The following is a 13766-nucleotide window of genomic DNA, read 5'->3' on the forward strand; positions in this document are numbered from 1 at the left end:
TTTCTTAACATTATGCATTCTGAAACTTGGATTCTCAATTTGAAGCGAATGACAAGACTGTGGTGAGCTGGTTAATCGAGAAGTATGGCTGAAAACGACGGGGAAACGATTGTTCCAGACGAACAGTGCAATTTGACGGCCTCAACGCCTATGAAAAGTAGTGGGTTGGAAGTGAGTTGCTTTCTTTTTTCAAAATACTGTTTTTGAAACTTGAATTTTTCAAACTTCAAAGCTAGACAATATTTTTAAAAAATTGTTTATGAAAACAAGCTATAAAATAATAAAAAAGGGAAATATATTAAATTTTCAGCAAGTGGAAAGCCCGAAAGAACGAAAAACTTCAATGGTGGAATGTGATGACGAAGGGAATCCATCATCAGGAACCCCAGATGAATCACCAAAACAATTGACTCCGCATAGCATTCCCCCAAGACGACGACGTTCTCCACGACGCCCGGAAGTGTCAGCTTCTAGACTTCCTCTGAAAGTACTGAATCAGATTTTTCAGTATTTACCATTGAAAGGTAAACATATAACATTTTCCCCCTTGAAGTTACATGGCTCTGTTTTCAGACCTACGATCTGCAATGCTAACCTGTCATAGTTGGAATAACGCTCTTTCAATGGAAGACAGTGACATATGGCAGTACCTTCTTGGCAAGAAGCTTCCAGAAGCAGCAGTTTCCGATCCCTTCCTGCTCGCCGAGCTGGGATCTGCAAAAAAGAAGCTGAGAGCCTGGTATTTTGCCTGGAATACGAGCGATATTTCAAGAAATAACTACATCCGTACCAACGGTTTCACTGTTCACCGGCAGCCAGTTGCTCAGTCAACAGACGGTGTCCGTGGAAAACGAGGGATTTCAAAAGGAGTACACGCATTTGATATAACTTGGGATGGACCGTTGGGAACTGTAGCCGTTGTTGGTATTGCTACTAAGTGAGTAGTTAATTTATTTGAAAATTTAAAGATATATCTTTAACATTTTCAGACATGCTGCTCTTCACTGTGTTGGCTATGTTGCTCTCCTCGGATCAGATGATCAATCATGGGGATGGAATCTTGTAGATAATGTTTTGATGCACAATGGAGCACAGCTTGGTGTTTATCCAAAAATGAACAATCCTCCGAAATATGAGGTATTTCACTAAAAAAATTCAGTTATAAGCCGATGCAAGCAAATATATTTCGTTCTAGGACGAAACAACGGTATTGGGCCACAATTTTACAAAATACGACGTTCTTGTTTTATAAAGTTGTTTAATATGTGAAAAAGTTCAATTTTTCATCTCTAACAATTTAAGAAACATGAACGTCATGGTAAAATCGCATGACGAGTTTTTTTTGAGTTGTCGAGAAATTTCCAATAATTAACTTTTTCTGTATATCTGCATTGTGAAAAGTGCTAGAAATTCAAACCATTTTTTTTATTTCCTCGGCTAGAATTCACAATATTCAAACTTCGATAAATTGAAACAATTATTTTCCATTCACTAAAACTGTACAGAAAAGAAAAATTATATTTTTTAACAAAGTGAAATTTTAAAAATTTAGAACAAGTTTTTTTGTTGTTTTTTTTTTTTAATATTTAACTTCCTGAAAAATTATATTTTGAAATAATGGTTTAAAATCTTCGAATAAACTAATTAGTTAAAAACTGAAATAATCCTTTTTCCAGGTCGGCGATAAAATCCGCCTAATAATCGACTGTGACACCCATGTCGCTTACTTTGAACGAAACTCGGAATTTCTCGGAATCGCATTCAACCATATTCCCCCATTACGTCTCTATCCGGCTGTCTGTGCGGTTTATGGCAACACAGAAGTGACAATGGTGTATGTTGGAAGTCCACAAATGGGTTGAAGACGTTCGCTAGAGCGTATATTCTGACTTCTGCGCGCGTATTTATTCGCCACTCAAAATGTAATTATTCACATGTTTTCATCGCTTGTCTCATATTTCTACTGTTATTATAATTTTCAGAAAAATATGAAAATTATTTAATTCTGATATTAAACTTTACCTGTAATTAAAACACTCATAATAGATCTTTTTCCCGCACGCTTTCCTCTCACACACTTTCTCATTCCCATATTGATCTCTTTTATTGCTTATCGAGCTTTTCTAGTCACTTCGTGATAATTGGTCCATTTCTCAATGAAGCTTTTTCGTCGCTTTATAATAATATTATATGCTTTTTAAATTGTTTATTCGGTTTTTTCTTTGTAAAAATCCGCTAAATACCTATAGTTTTTCTTGAATTCTTTTTTCCTAATCATCAACTTTTTCAGCCTCATATCAGAATCACTGTACGTCGCCGGCAAAAATGATGTACGATGATGAGGATGAGATGGTTAATGACCCGATGGACGGAGACTATATCGATGATTCGGATGAAATCAGTGCAGAAGCATGGCAAGAAGCATGTTGGGTTGTTATCAGTGCTTATTTCGATGAAAAGGTATTTTTGATTATAAAATCATGAAAGAATCTCTTTTTTGAAGGGTCTCGTTCGTCAACAACTTGATTCCTTCGATGAATTCGTCCAAATGAATGTGCAGCGAATTGTTGAGGATTCTCCGCCAGTCGAACTTCAATCAGAAAATCAGCATCTTGGCACAGATATGGAAAATCCTGCGAAATTCTCATTGAAATTCAATCAAATTTACCTCTCGAAACCAACTCACTGGGAGAAAGACGGAGCACCAATGCCAATGATGCCTAACGAAGCTCGTCTCCGAAATTTGACATACGCCTCGCCACTTTACGTAGATATCACTAAAGTGGTGACAAGAGACGATTCAGCAACGGAAAAAGTGTACGACAAAGTGTTCGTTGGAAAAGTTCCAGTTATGCTACGGTCTAGTTACTGTATGCTTTCCAATATGACAGATCGTGATCTAACAGAACTCAATGAGTGCCCACTTGATCCTGGAGGTTATTTTGTTATCAATGGTTCGGAGAAAGTACTTATTGCTCAAGAAAAGATGGCGACTAATACAGTTTACGTGTTCTCAATGAAAGACGGAAAATATGCATTCAAAACGGAATGTCGCTCTTGTTTGGAAAATTCATCTCGTCCGACATCCACAATGTGGGTTAATATGCTTGCAAGAGGAGGAGGTGGTGGAAAGAAGACGGCGATGGGTCAACGAATTATTGGAATTTTACCATATATTAAACAAGAAATTCCGATTATGATTGTGTTCCGAGCGCTGGGATTCGTATCAGATCGTGATATTCTTGGACACATTATCTACGATTTCAATGATCCAGAAATGATGGAAATGGTCAAACCTTCGTTAGATGAAGCTTTTGTCATTCAGGAGCAAAATGTTGCTCTCAACTTTATCGGAGCTCGTGGAGCAAAACCAGGAGTAACCAGAGAACAAAGAATCAAATATGCTCGTGAGATTCTTCAAAAAGAACTTTTGCCTCATGTTGGTGTATCTGAGCATTGCGAAACGAAAAAAGCATTCTTCATCGGATACATGGTGCATCGTCTTCTTCTAGCCGCCCTCGGACGTCGTGAACTTGATGATCGTGATCACATTGGAAACAAAAGACTGGATTTAGCCGGACCACTTCTTGCTTTCTTGTTCCGTTCCCTTTTCAGAAATCTTCTCAAGGAGGTGAGCTTTCAATATAATTATATCTCGAATGTATTCAATTTTCAGATGAGAATGACAGCTCAAAAGTATATCAACAAGAATGACGACTTTGCTCTTGATGTCTGCGTCAAAACTTCAACAATAACTCGTGGATTGACATATTCATTGGCTACCGGTAATTGGGGTGATCAAAAGAAAGCACATCAATCGAGAGCCGGTGTGTCTCAAGTACTCAATCGTCTCACCTACACGGCCACACTTTCACATTTGCGTCGAGCGAACTCTCCTATTGGACGAGAAGGAAAACTTGCCAAGCCTCGTCAGCTGCATAATACTCAATGGGGAATGGTGTGTCCTGCTGAAACTCCTGAAGGACAGGCTGTAGGTTTGGTGAAGAATCTGGCACTTATGGCATACATCTCTGTCGGTTCGTTACCAGAGCCAATTCTGGAATTCTTGGAAGAATGGTGAGGATTCTCCGGTCTATTGTAATTCGTAAAGTATTATTTTTCAGGTCAATGGAAAATCTTGAAGAAGTGTCTCCATCGGCTATTGCCGATGCTACGAAGATCTTTGTCAACGGTGCATGGGTGGGAATTCATCGTGAACCCGATCAATTGATGACGACGTTGAAGAAGCTTCGACGTCAAATGGACATCATCGTTTCCGAAGTATCAATGGTTCGTGATATTCGTGACAGAGAAATTCGTATCTACACTGATGCTGGAAGAGTTTGCCGTCCATTACTTATTGTTGAGAATCAGAAATTGGCATTGAAGAAGAGACACATTGATCAGTTGAAGGTAAGATTTTTTCAAAATAGTATGATTTCCAAAACGACAACGGGTCGAGTTATAAAAATTTCAATGATTCCAGGAGGCTGCTGACGAAGCGAATAAATACACATGGTCTGATCTTGTTGGTGGTGGAGTTGTCGAACTGATTGATTCAATGGAAGAAGAAACATCAATGATTGCAATGATGCCAGAAGATTTGAGAAGTGGTGGTTACTGTGACACTCATACTCATTGTGAAATTCATCCAGCCATGATTCTCGGAGTTTGTGCCTCAATCATTCCATTCCCAGATCATAATCAATCACCACGTAATACATACCAAGTGAGTTGTTTTTTATACGAATCAATCATTAATGTAATACAATTTCAGAGTGCTATGGGTAAGCAAGCTATGGGAGTTTATACAACAAATTTCCATGTTCGAATGGACACTCTTGCACACGTTCTCTACTATCCACAAAAACCGCTTGTCACTACAAGATCTATGGAATATCTTCGATTCAATGAACTTCCAGCCGGAATCAACGCAATTGTTGCTATTCTTTCATATTCCGGATATAATCAGGAAGATTCTGTCATTATGAACAACTCTGCAATTGATCGAGGACTTTTCCGTTCTGTTTTCTATCGTTCTTATCGTGACAATGAGGCAAATCTTGACAATGCAAATGAAGAACTGATTGAGAAACCAACTCGTGAAAAATGTTCTGGAATGCGTCATTCATTGTACGATAAGCTTGATGAAGACGGAATCATCTCTCCAGGAATGCGTGTGTCTGGCGATGACGTCATTATTGGAAAAACAGTTGCTCTGCCAGATATTGATGATGATTTGGATGCATCTGGGAAGAAATATCCAAAGAGAGATGCATCGACATTCTTGAGAAGTTCTGAAACTGGTATTGTGGATCAGGTTTGTTTTTTTTTTGTTAATTGAGCCAAAGATTATGTTTTAAAAATAACGTAATTTTTGAAATTGAGTTGGAATTTTCGTTCCTTATTTATCGATTTGTTTCGTTTTGCTTTTGTTTTATCCGTAAATTTCTGACAATTCCGGTTATATTAAAGAAATATCAAATAAAAGTGTGAATAAAAACAATTTAAAATTATTTTTGATTAACTTTTATAAATTTTGAAAATTTTTAGGTGATGCTCTCCCTCAACAGCGATGGAAATAAATTTGTCAAGATTCGTATGCGTTCTGTTCGTCTTCCACAAATTGGAGATAAATTCGCATCTCGACACGGTCAAAAAGGAACCATGGGTATTATGTATCGGCAAGAAGATATGCCATTTACTGCTGAAGGACTCACTCCTGATATCATCATTAATCCTCATGCCGTTCCATCTCGTATGACAATTGGTCACTTGATCGAATGCCTTCAGGTTTGTAATCTTTTGAGAAAATTGCGATTAGATTCTATTAAAGTACCCAAATATTTGACAAACTTTTGTGAATCTATATAATTCCTGAATTTCTTAATAAGATTTCCGACGCCTAACATCAAATTCCGAAAATTTATTATTTTTATTAATTTCAGGGTAAACTATCAGCAAACAAGGGAGAAATCGGAGATGCTACACCATTCAACGATACAGTCAACGTACAAAAGATCTCTGGCCTACTATGTGAGTATGGTTATCATTTGCGTGGTAACGAAGTGATGTACAACGGACATACTGGAAAAAAGTTGACAACTCAAATCTTCTTTGGACCAACTTATTATCAACGTCTCAAGCATATGGTCGATGACAAGATTCACTCACGTGCACGCGGTCCAATTCAGGTTGGTTTTTCAATTCGTAAGACGTAGTTTTTTACGAATTTTTTGTAGATGATGAATCGACAGCCTATGGAAGGAAGAGCTCGTGACGGAGGTCTCCGTTTCGGAGAAATGGAACGAGATTGTCAAATTTCCCACGGAGCTACTCAATTTTTGCGAGAACGTCTTTTTGAGGTGTCAGATCCATATCATGTGTACGTGTGCAACAACTGTGGTCTTATTGTCGTCGCCAACTTGAGAACGAACAGTTTCGAGTGCAAGGTAATTATTTTTAATAAAAACGAAATAATGTTTTATTTTTCAAAATGCTAACCTTCCACATTAAAAAACGTGTTCTAAATGACATCTAAATTCTTTTCTTGCTATTTCTAACCGGGTTTATCGAATAAAAAAATTATTATTAGCAATGCCTGTTTCAGTGCAAAAGTATTTAATAAATATTTTCAGGCTTGTCGCAACAAGACCCAAGTATCCGCTGTTCGTATTCCATACGCTTGTAAGCTGCTCTTCCAGGAGTTAATGTCAATGTCTATTGCTCCAAGACTCATGGTCAAGCCTCGACAATCAAAACGTTCAAAACATCAATCGGAAGCCTAAGCCATCGCGCTCATTGTTCGATGAATTTATTCTAATTTTTATTTTCAAAATTCAATTTATCCCTATTCTCGTTCCCAAACAAAAAATCACGGACTTTTCCGGTTAATTTCTTTCTCGTGGTCTCCGCTCATCATTTTGTTATCGAATTATCAAATTTTGTTTTTACTTTTTTTCTCGTTTTTTATCTATTATCTGATTAATTTATTCATCGTTTCCAGTTCTCTCCCAAATATCATTTTTCTGATCCCACCCTTTTTTGTGACCTCTGTTTATATGTGAACCTTCTATCCTCCCATTGATTATTTTTTGTTAAATTAGAAATCAAAATTTGCAAAATGTTTTTAACTATTTCTCTTCTAATTGACTGGTCTTTCAACCGGGAATATATTTATCCTAATTTGATAATTATGTCACAACCTTAACTATTAATAATTTTAAGAGCTTTTAGACACTACGGGAGAGCAGTTTGATAAATATGAATGACGCACGTGCCTCTCCGGCAACTCAAGCTCAACAAACTGCGGTACCTTCGTCAGCTAATCTCGACATAAATACGTATGTTTAATTTTATTGAAAAATGATTTTGATACAGTATTTAAGTGTTTTCTTCGATCTCTGATGTCGAAAAACCACAAAATGTTTATAATGATATGAAGAAAACTATCGAAATTAAAATAACTTCTATAGTCCTTAGATTTGAAAAAAGAAATTAGAGCAAATATTAGGAATACATTTTCAGAGATGAAATAATGCAATGGATTATTGATCTCCGAGATCCACCAAAACGTGAAGCGGCTCTTCTTGAACTGAGCAAGAAAAGGGATAGTGTCCCTGATCTTCCTATTTGGCTTTGGCATTCATTTGGTACCATGTCGGCACTTCTTCAGGAGGTTTTGATTTCATTTTTATAAAAGGGTATTAGTCAAAAATTATTTTTTAGGTGGTCGCCATATATCCAGCCATAATGCCAGCCAATTTGACTGCTGCACAATCGAATCGTGTCTGTAATGCACTTGCATTGATGCAATGCGTTGCTTCACATCGTGATACACGTGGACCATTCCTTCATGCTCATATTCCACTATATCTCTATCCATTTTTGCATACAACCAAAGTTTCACGTTCTTTTGAATATCTTCGTCTCACCTCACTCGGAGTTATTGGAGCTCTCGTGAAGACTGATGATAAAGAGGTAGATTTTGTTTTCTACATGTTGAATCATAATTTTTTAGACACTGAGCATAATATCTTCATTTTTCAGCAACTGCTCATTGTCATCAACTTCTTGCTCTCCACTGAAATCATTCCTTTGTGTCTTCGAATCATGGAACAAGGCACCGAACTTTCGAAAACAGTCGCCACTTTTATCCTTCAAAAGATTCTTCTCGATGATACCGGTCTCTTGTACATTTGCCAAACCTACGAACGTTTCAGTCACGTTGTGCTCATTCTCGGAAAGATGGTCATGAAGCTCACCCGTGAGCCTTCGGTTCGACTTTTGAAACACGTCGTTCGTTGCTACAGTCGATTGAGTGATAACCCAACGTAAGATTTTAGTTTTTTTTTGAGTTAAAATACGATTGATTTGGAAAATTTAATTTAAATTTGACTTCTTGGCGCCAAAAATACGGCACCCGGTCTTGGTTAATTTTCAAAAAATACAAAAAAAGTCTTTAAAGTGTTCTGTAGCTTAAAACTTGTGTTGATGATAAATTTTCATAGATTTTCATAGTTTTTCGTTAAAGTTAAAAAAAATTATTAAAAATTAAGAAAAAAAGTTAAAACGCATACATACACTGTAACAAATTATGAGTAAAACTATGCAACGGAAATTTAAAATCACAGTAGTATTTAAAGGCGCACAAATCTTCGTGTGTCACAAAACTTTGTCGTGTCGAAACTGGGTACTGTATTTTTAGTATGAAGTTTCGCTCCTGAGTAATGCCTTGAAAAGTGGTTTTTCTACTGTGAGATATGCCAGTGGGAATGTGGAAAAATTGATAGAAAAGTTACTTATTCTCAAAAAAAAAATTCCAGCTTGACAATCGATGCTCCACGTGGACAAGGTGCAGCTCCTGGACAAATAGTGAAAATGCGTGCCTCTTTAGCACTCAAACAATGTCTTCCGGATCAATTGAAAGATTTGACATTCAAGTCACTACTCAAGGAGGATCCAAGTACAATGAACTGGCTGAGACAACTATTGACAACTCTTGGTTCGTTTATGAAATATTAATTTTCAAAAAATAATTGAAAAAAGCTAATGTAGTGCAAAAAAAGTATTTTTAACTGTGCAGTTCGCAATATAAGTTTAGAAATCGTGAGATCCTCTAAGGAGTACTGTAACTAAAACTGCAAAATAAATAGAAATTTCTCAACGAGAAAAACTTGAAAATTACAATACTCCTTAAAGATTCTCACCTTTTCGCATTTAACATACATTTTTCATATCCATTTACCGTGGTTTTCGCTCAAAAAAAAAAAAATTCAAAAATGGTTATTAGGCTTTTCTGCAGGTTTTTTAATTGAAAACAATTTTATCAAACTCAGAAATTGACGGAACCATTCTTCACGACGAAGAACTGATGCCAAAGTGATCTACCTCGTCTTCTTCGTCCTACTACTTCATTCTTTCCGCTGCTCTACGTCTCGTCACTTCTCTCTCTCTCTCTCCCTTCTTTTTTTTTGCTTTTTTTATTCATCACCCTGTATTGATCATCTGATTTCGTTAGATTTTCCATCTGAAAGTATATTGAAATCTCCCCATTTTGACATACCAAATATACATAATTTATAGTTTTTAGAGTTACCACACAAAAATCATCACAATGGGTATGATATCTCTTCATTTTTTCGTTCCCCCTTCCCCCACTCGAATATTTCCAGTTTTGTGAATATGTCCCTCAAAAGTACCAAAGAGTATTGTTACATACTCCCCCTCTTTCGTTTTTCATCTTTTTTCAGCAGAATCTCTATCCTCTTCTTTTTTTGTTGATAATTTTGTCTCTTTGAAATGTTCAATTTTTCTCTATATATATATATACGTCTGTAGTTTTTAATTTGGAATCTTTTCAGATGAGAAGGTCAATTTGATTTGCTTAGTATTTTTTCGAGTGTACAGTTTCAAAATGTGAAGCAATCAAATTTTCCTTTTTTTTCTGTTCTGGCCACTGAACACGAACCCTACTTTTTCCATTTTTTTGTCCCTCTCATTTACATGCCCCCTTTCTTCTCAATAAAAGTGACTGGTACTACTGATGGTTTAGATTCAAGCCACCCCTCACACTTCCCCCGTTCATCTATTTTCGGGGGGTCTCCCTCATCTTCTTAGTATGCGGAAAAGCCCCTGCCCTCCGTCGGGGACGTCCCTTCTCTCACACATCATGTGTTCTTCCGTCTGTTTGCGCGCGCGCGCCTCGCCTCGTCTCGCCATAACCTCTACAGCACCACCACCACCAACCGCAGCAGCAGCACCCAATGATTCTATATTTCTCGAATTCACTCTATATCCTTCAATCTCTCCATCTCTTCTCCGCCTTTCACCATCTGCCATAATGTTGTTGGGCGGCGGGCGGGAGGTCTCTCCCCTTCTTCACTGTGTGATTAGTTTCCGCGGTGACCTGCGCCGTTGTGAGGACGCAGAGAAATCCGCTGACAGAGAAGGGACCCCCGTGATGTTCGGGAAATGAACAACGAGAAAAGAGAAAAAGGAACGAATATATTCGAGATTGTTTCTGGAATCGAAATAAAATACAACTATTCTAAAATTTGATATTATGCATTCAGAAAATTTATGATTCTGGTTTAAAGGCGCATGCAGTTTCAACGGAGGGTCCCATTGAATGTCCTGACACGACTAATCGAAAATAGGCATGCGCCTTCAAAGGCGTACTGTAATATGCTTTCAGTTGTTGTCAAGATGATAAAAATAAAGTTTTCATCAAAACGCAAAATTTCAAAAAATAACCCAAAGGCGCACGGGTTTATTTGAATGGGTCTCGCCGCTGCAAAATCAAAAGCTGCTACCATTAAATTTTTTCACTGCGAGACCCATCCGAATAAACCGTGCACCTTTAAGCACGTATCTGCGAAATTACTAAAATCGGAGCCCGCATCTGAATCCAAAATATTTTTTGCCGGAGCATGTCAATTTAATAACATTTGAAAATCGAAAGTTACAATCGTCAGTCAAAAAACAACGCGAGTTCCGTCCTAAAAATGATTTTCCGAAAAAAGAAAGACACGGCTCCATCTTTTCAAAATCCATTTACAAAGTGCACATGCTCTTTGGCGCCACACAGGTCATTCTTCTTCTTTTTCAATAATGTGGTTTGTGAGCTGGAATCATCTTTTTATGGTGCATCGAAGAAAGTTGAAAAATCCACCTTTTTGGCAATTTTTTGAGGCATTTTGAGATTTCCAGAGGAGCTCGAAAAAAGTGAAATTGTATAATTTTTTTGCTGGGATTACGGTACTTTTGAAGAATTAGAACAAATACCGTACCTTGTTTCAACTTTTTTCTCTCGAAAAATTGGAATCTCATAGCGAGCCGAGTACTTCACTAACTGTAAGGTGTTTTTATTGTTTATTCTGTGGTATTATGTGATTTTTCCTTCACCGTCTCTTTCACTATTTCTATCTATGTATCATCACCATTCCCTCTCTCCGTTCTCCTCTTTCTCCTTCTTTCCGCGTGGCCTTCCGCGTCGCCCGCGCTGTGCGCATACACCCCTCCTTTCTCTGTCATCTCTCTTTTCTAAACACTATCTAGATTACTGCTGCCCCCCGTTCGGTGCCGCCTCCGCCCGCACTGCCGCCATACTCCCGAGAAGACGCGGTCTGACCCTTTATTCCCGCGTCCCCCCGTCCCTTTTCGCTACAATCGATACGTGGTGGGACCCTCTTCGTTTTTCAGTTTTTTTCATTATTTCTGTAGGATTGAACGTTATGAACACTTTTTTTAGCAACATAATATTACGGATGACCTATTTCTCAATTTTTGCACAACCTGCACAGTTTCAAAAAAAGGTTAAGTTAGCTCAAAAGCTGATTTCTTTTTTTTATAGCTGTAGGACCTAGAACGTGTGCCACACCCAAAAGCTCAGTTTCAGCAGTTTGTTTTCAAATTGGTGGTCTAAATAGATTTATAATAATCCATTGTCACCGAGCACCATAATAAAATACTCCAAATACTTTTTTAAAAAGATTTTTCAAAATTTCCAAAAAAATTAGGAATTTTTGTTTCACAACTTTTAAAAACAAATTTTAAAAAAATCGTATTGTTTTTTTAAATACTTTACATTTAATTTTGGAGGTTAATTTCCAACGGATCTAGATCAAAGTTGGGAGAGCAAGCTGGAATAGTATAATACTCGTAGAATAATTTTTTGAGTCTTTAAAACCTCCAATTGTCTTTCCCTCTTTTCGCTTAAAATGGCTGCCTATATACCTATAGGGTAGGCCTATTGGTTTCCTATGCCTGCTAGTAATACTTGAATCATTTTCCATTTACCTGTTAAACTTGCAAGAATTTTGAAATTCGTAGATCCAGATAAGTGCAAACATGGAGTTGACGCCAGAAAGCAGAAAGTAGGCGGTAGGCAGGCAGGTCAGCAGACAGGCATGAAGAGTACTAAAGCCTACTATAACTTACTAAACAAGCCGTAACCCGTAGGTTGAAATTTTTGACAATTTGATAAAAACTATATACCCTCTATGAGATGAGGTAAAAGGTGTACTGTAATTAGAGGATCGAGAAGTAAATTTAATGTTTCGAAATGCACAATTTAGTGAGTTTAGGTATTTTGACCATTTCCACAAAACTCTGAAATTTTGATAGCTCACAAAAATGATGTCTTTTAGCTTTAATCCGTTGGTGCCTAAAGATTAAAATTAAAATGATGTAACCAAGATAGGAATATTATTTTCAAGCTGAAATTTCTATCTGAGCCCTGTAAAACTGCTCCAAGAGATCTTTTTTGCAGACTTCTGTGATTTTAATAGACGAAGAGAAGTAGGCGAAAATTCCGAAAGCTTTAAGGAAATACATTTTTGAATCTGAAATTTTTTTGACTTCACTTGCGCGAGCAATAGATTCAAAAAACTTAGAACTTTAAAAAAAAAAATGAAAGTCTTCAAAAAATCTATCTTTTTTGGAGCCTGATGTTACATTGTCTTACTTTTCTTGTAAACTTGAAAAATCTAGATCTATAACCACTAAATTCAGTGAATATTTTCATTTTTCCCATCCATCACCTTTGTTTTTTGCCGTACTAGGTGGTGATGGTGACACGGGAATATGGAGAAAAAAGAGGCGTAGAAGAAGAAGAAGAAGCGGTGACGATAATAGGTACGTTGGTCTAAAGAAAAAGAGAGAAAGAGCTTGTTTGGGTGGTCTTCTTTTCTTTTTTTTCTGCTTCTACTCTCGCTCCCCCGTCCTTCTCTCACTCCACCACGAGCGCCTCTATTTTGACTGGCGCCGCGTCGGTCATCTGACTGCTTCTCTCTTTTTTTCATTCTTTTTCTCTTTTTCTCTCTATCCATCTTTTTTCGGCGCGCGCTTCTCCTGGCGCTTCTCGTGGGCTCTGGGAGTCAGGTCCCTTCTGCTTTTTGGCTCCGCTTCAACGGAGTCATTGAGCTCACGAAAAGGGCATTCCAAGTTGGTATTTTTTGGTTTAATATTTATATTTTCTAAAAATTTAATTATATTGTTATTCATATAGTTTTTTGTAAGCTTAAAAAATGATTGTTTTCGTTAGTATCTAACCACATTGTAATAATTGAATATTTAATTGTTTTTTCCGGTCAGGACTTTACATATTATTCATGTTAAGCTAACTTTACAGATAATCATAAGTTTATGAAATTAACAAGAAAAACCGCAAGTCTTGTACAATACTTTCGCAAGTTTAAGGGTCTGCAGACCGGCCTGGGCTTATGATTGCTCTTAGGATTAGGCTCAGGCTCAGGCTCAGGCTC

At 37.2% G+C, this 13766-nt stretch overlaps 3 protein-coding genes and 3 non-coding genes across 6 annotated transcripts; 4 read left to right on the forward strand and 2 right to left on the reverse strand.

Annotated features, from left to right (window-relative positions):
• Nucleotides 1–45: 45 nt before the first annotated feature.
• fsn-1 (F-box/SPRY domain-containing protein 1) lies at nucleotides 46–2177 on the forward strand. The gene is made up of 5 exons (NM_065645.8): nucleotides 46–171; nucleotides 311–524; nucleotides 574–937; nucleotides 990–1137; nucleotides 1677–2177. Exons 1-5 carry the CDS (start codon nucleotides 85–87, stop codon nucleotides 1860–1862), a joined length of 999 nt encoding a protein of 332 aa, NP_498046.1. The 5' UTR covers nucleotides 46–84; the 3' UTR covers nucleotides 1863–2177.
• A 113-nt stretch (nucleotides 2178–2290) lies between these two features.
• On the forward strand, nucleotides 2291–7128 carry rpb-2 (DNA-directed RNA polymerase II subunit RPB2). Its single transcript, NM_065646.8, has 10 exons — nucleotides 2291–2460; nucleotides 2504–3631; nucleotides 3677–4077; nucleotides 4125–4413; nucleotides 4487–4729; nucleotides 4778–5320; nucleotides 5554–5793; nucleotides 5949–6194; nucleotides 6243–6452; nucleotides 6639–7128. Exons 1-10 carry the CDS (start codon nucleotides 2326–2328, stop codon nucleotides 6786–6788), a joined length of 3585 nt encoding a protein of 1194 aa, NP_498047.2. The 5' UTR covers nucleotides 2291–2325; the 3' UTR covers nucleotides 6789–7128.
• Nucleotides 7129–7236: 108 nt separating this feature from the next.
• ntl-9 (CCR4-NOT transcription complex subunit 9) lies at nucleotides 7237–10041 on the forward strand. Its single transcript, NM_001322583.4, has 6 exons — nucleotides 7237–7343; nucleotides 7528–7678; nucleotides 7729–7980; nucleotides 8050–8333; nucleotides 8826–9004; nucleotides 9339–10041. Exons 1-6 carry the CDS (start codon nucleotides 7264–7266, stop codon nucleotides 9383–9385), a joined length of 993 nt encoding a protein of 330 aa, NP_001309488.1. The 5' UTR covers nucleotides 7237–7263; the 3' UTR covers nucleotides 9386–10041.
• A 115-nt stretch (nucleotides 10042–10156) lies between these two features.
• C26E6.15 lies at nucleotides 10157–10209 on the reverse strand. Its single transcript, NR_052293.1, has one exon. It is a non-coding gene; the product is annotated as an Unclassified non-coding RNA C26E6.15 (non-coding RNA).
• A 1266-nt stretch (nucleotides 10210–11475) lies between these two features.
• C26E6.14 lies at nucleotides 11476–11520 on the forward strand. The gene has a single exon (NR_052294.1). It is a non-coding gene; the product is annotated as an Unclassified non-coding RNA C26E6.14 (non-coding RNA).
• C26E6.13 lies at nucleotides 11476–11520 on the reverse strand. Its single transcript, NR_052295.1, has one exon. It is a non-coding gene; the product is annotated as an Unclassified non-coding RNA C26E6.13 (non-coding RNA).
• Nucleotides 11521–13766: the final 2246 nt, after the last annotated feature.

This window comes from Caenorhabditis elegans, chromosome III (genome assembly GCF_000002985.6).
Source record: "Caenorhabditis elegans chromosome III".
NCBI lineage: Eukaryota > Metazoa > Nematoda > Chromadorea > Rhabditida > Rhabditidae > Caenorhabditis > Caenorhabditis elegans.

Coding starts and splice junctions, on each gene's coding strand:
- fsn-1 (NM_065645.8), top strand. CDS start 85: ATGGCTGAAAACGACGGGGAAACGATTGTTCCAGACGAACAGTGCAAT. Junction 525..573: donor TCAGTATTTACCATTGAAAG/GTAAACATATAA, acceptor CTCTGTTTTCAG/ACCTACGATCTGCAATGCTA. Junction 938..989: donor GTTGTTGGTATTGCTACTAA/GTGAGTAGTTAA, acceptor TAACATTTTCAG/ACATGCTGCTCTTCACTGTG.
- rpb-2 (NM_065646.8), top strand. CDS start 2,326: ATGATGTACGATGATGAGGATGAGATGGTTAATGACCCGATGGACGGA. Junction 2,461..2,503: donor GTGCTTATTTCGATGAAAAG/GTATTTTTGATT, acceptor TCTTTTTTGAAG/GGTCTCGTTCGTCAACAACT. Junction 4,414..4,486: donor GACACATTGATCAGTTGAAG/GTAAGATTTTTT, acceptor CAATGATTCCAG/GAGGCTGCTGACGAAGCGAA.
- ntl-9 (NM_001322583.4), top strand. CDS start 7,264: ATGAATGACGCACGTGCCTCTCCGGCAACTCAAGCTCAACAAACTGCG. Junction 7,344..7,527: donor GCTAATCTCGACATAAATAC/GTATGTTTAATT, acceptor ATACATTTTCAG/AGATGAAATAATGCAATGGA. Junction 7,679..7,728: donor TGTCGGCACTTCTTCAGGAG/GTTTTGATTTCA, acceptor ATTATTTTTTAG/GTGGTCGCCATATATCCAGC.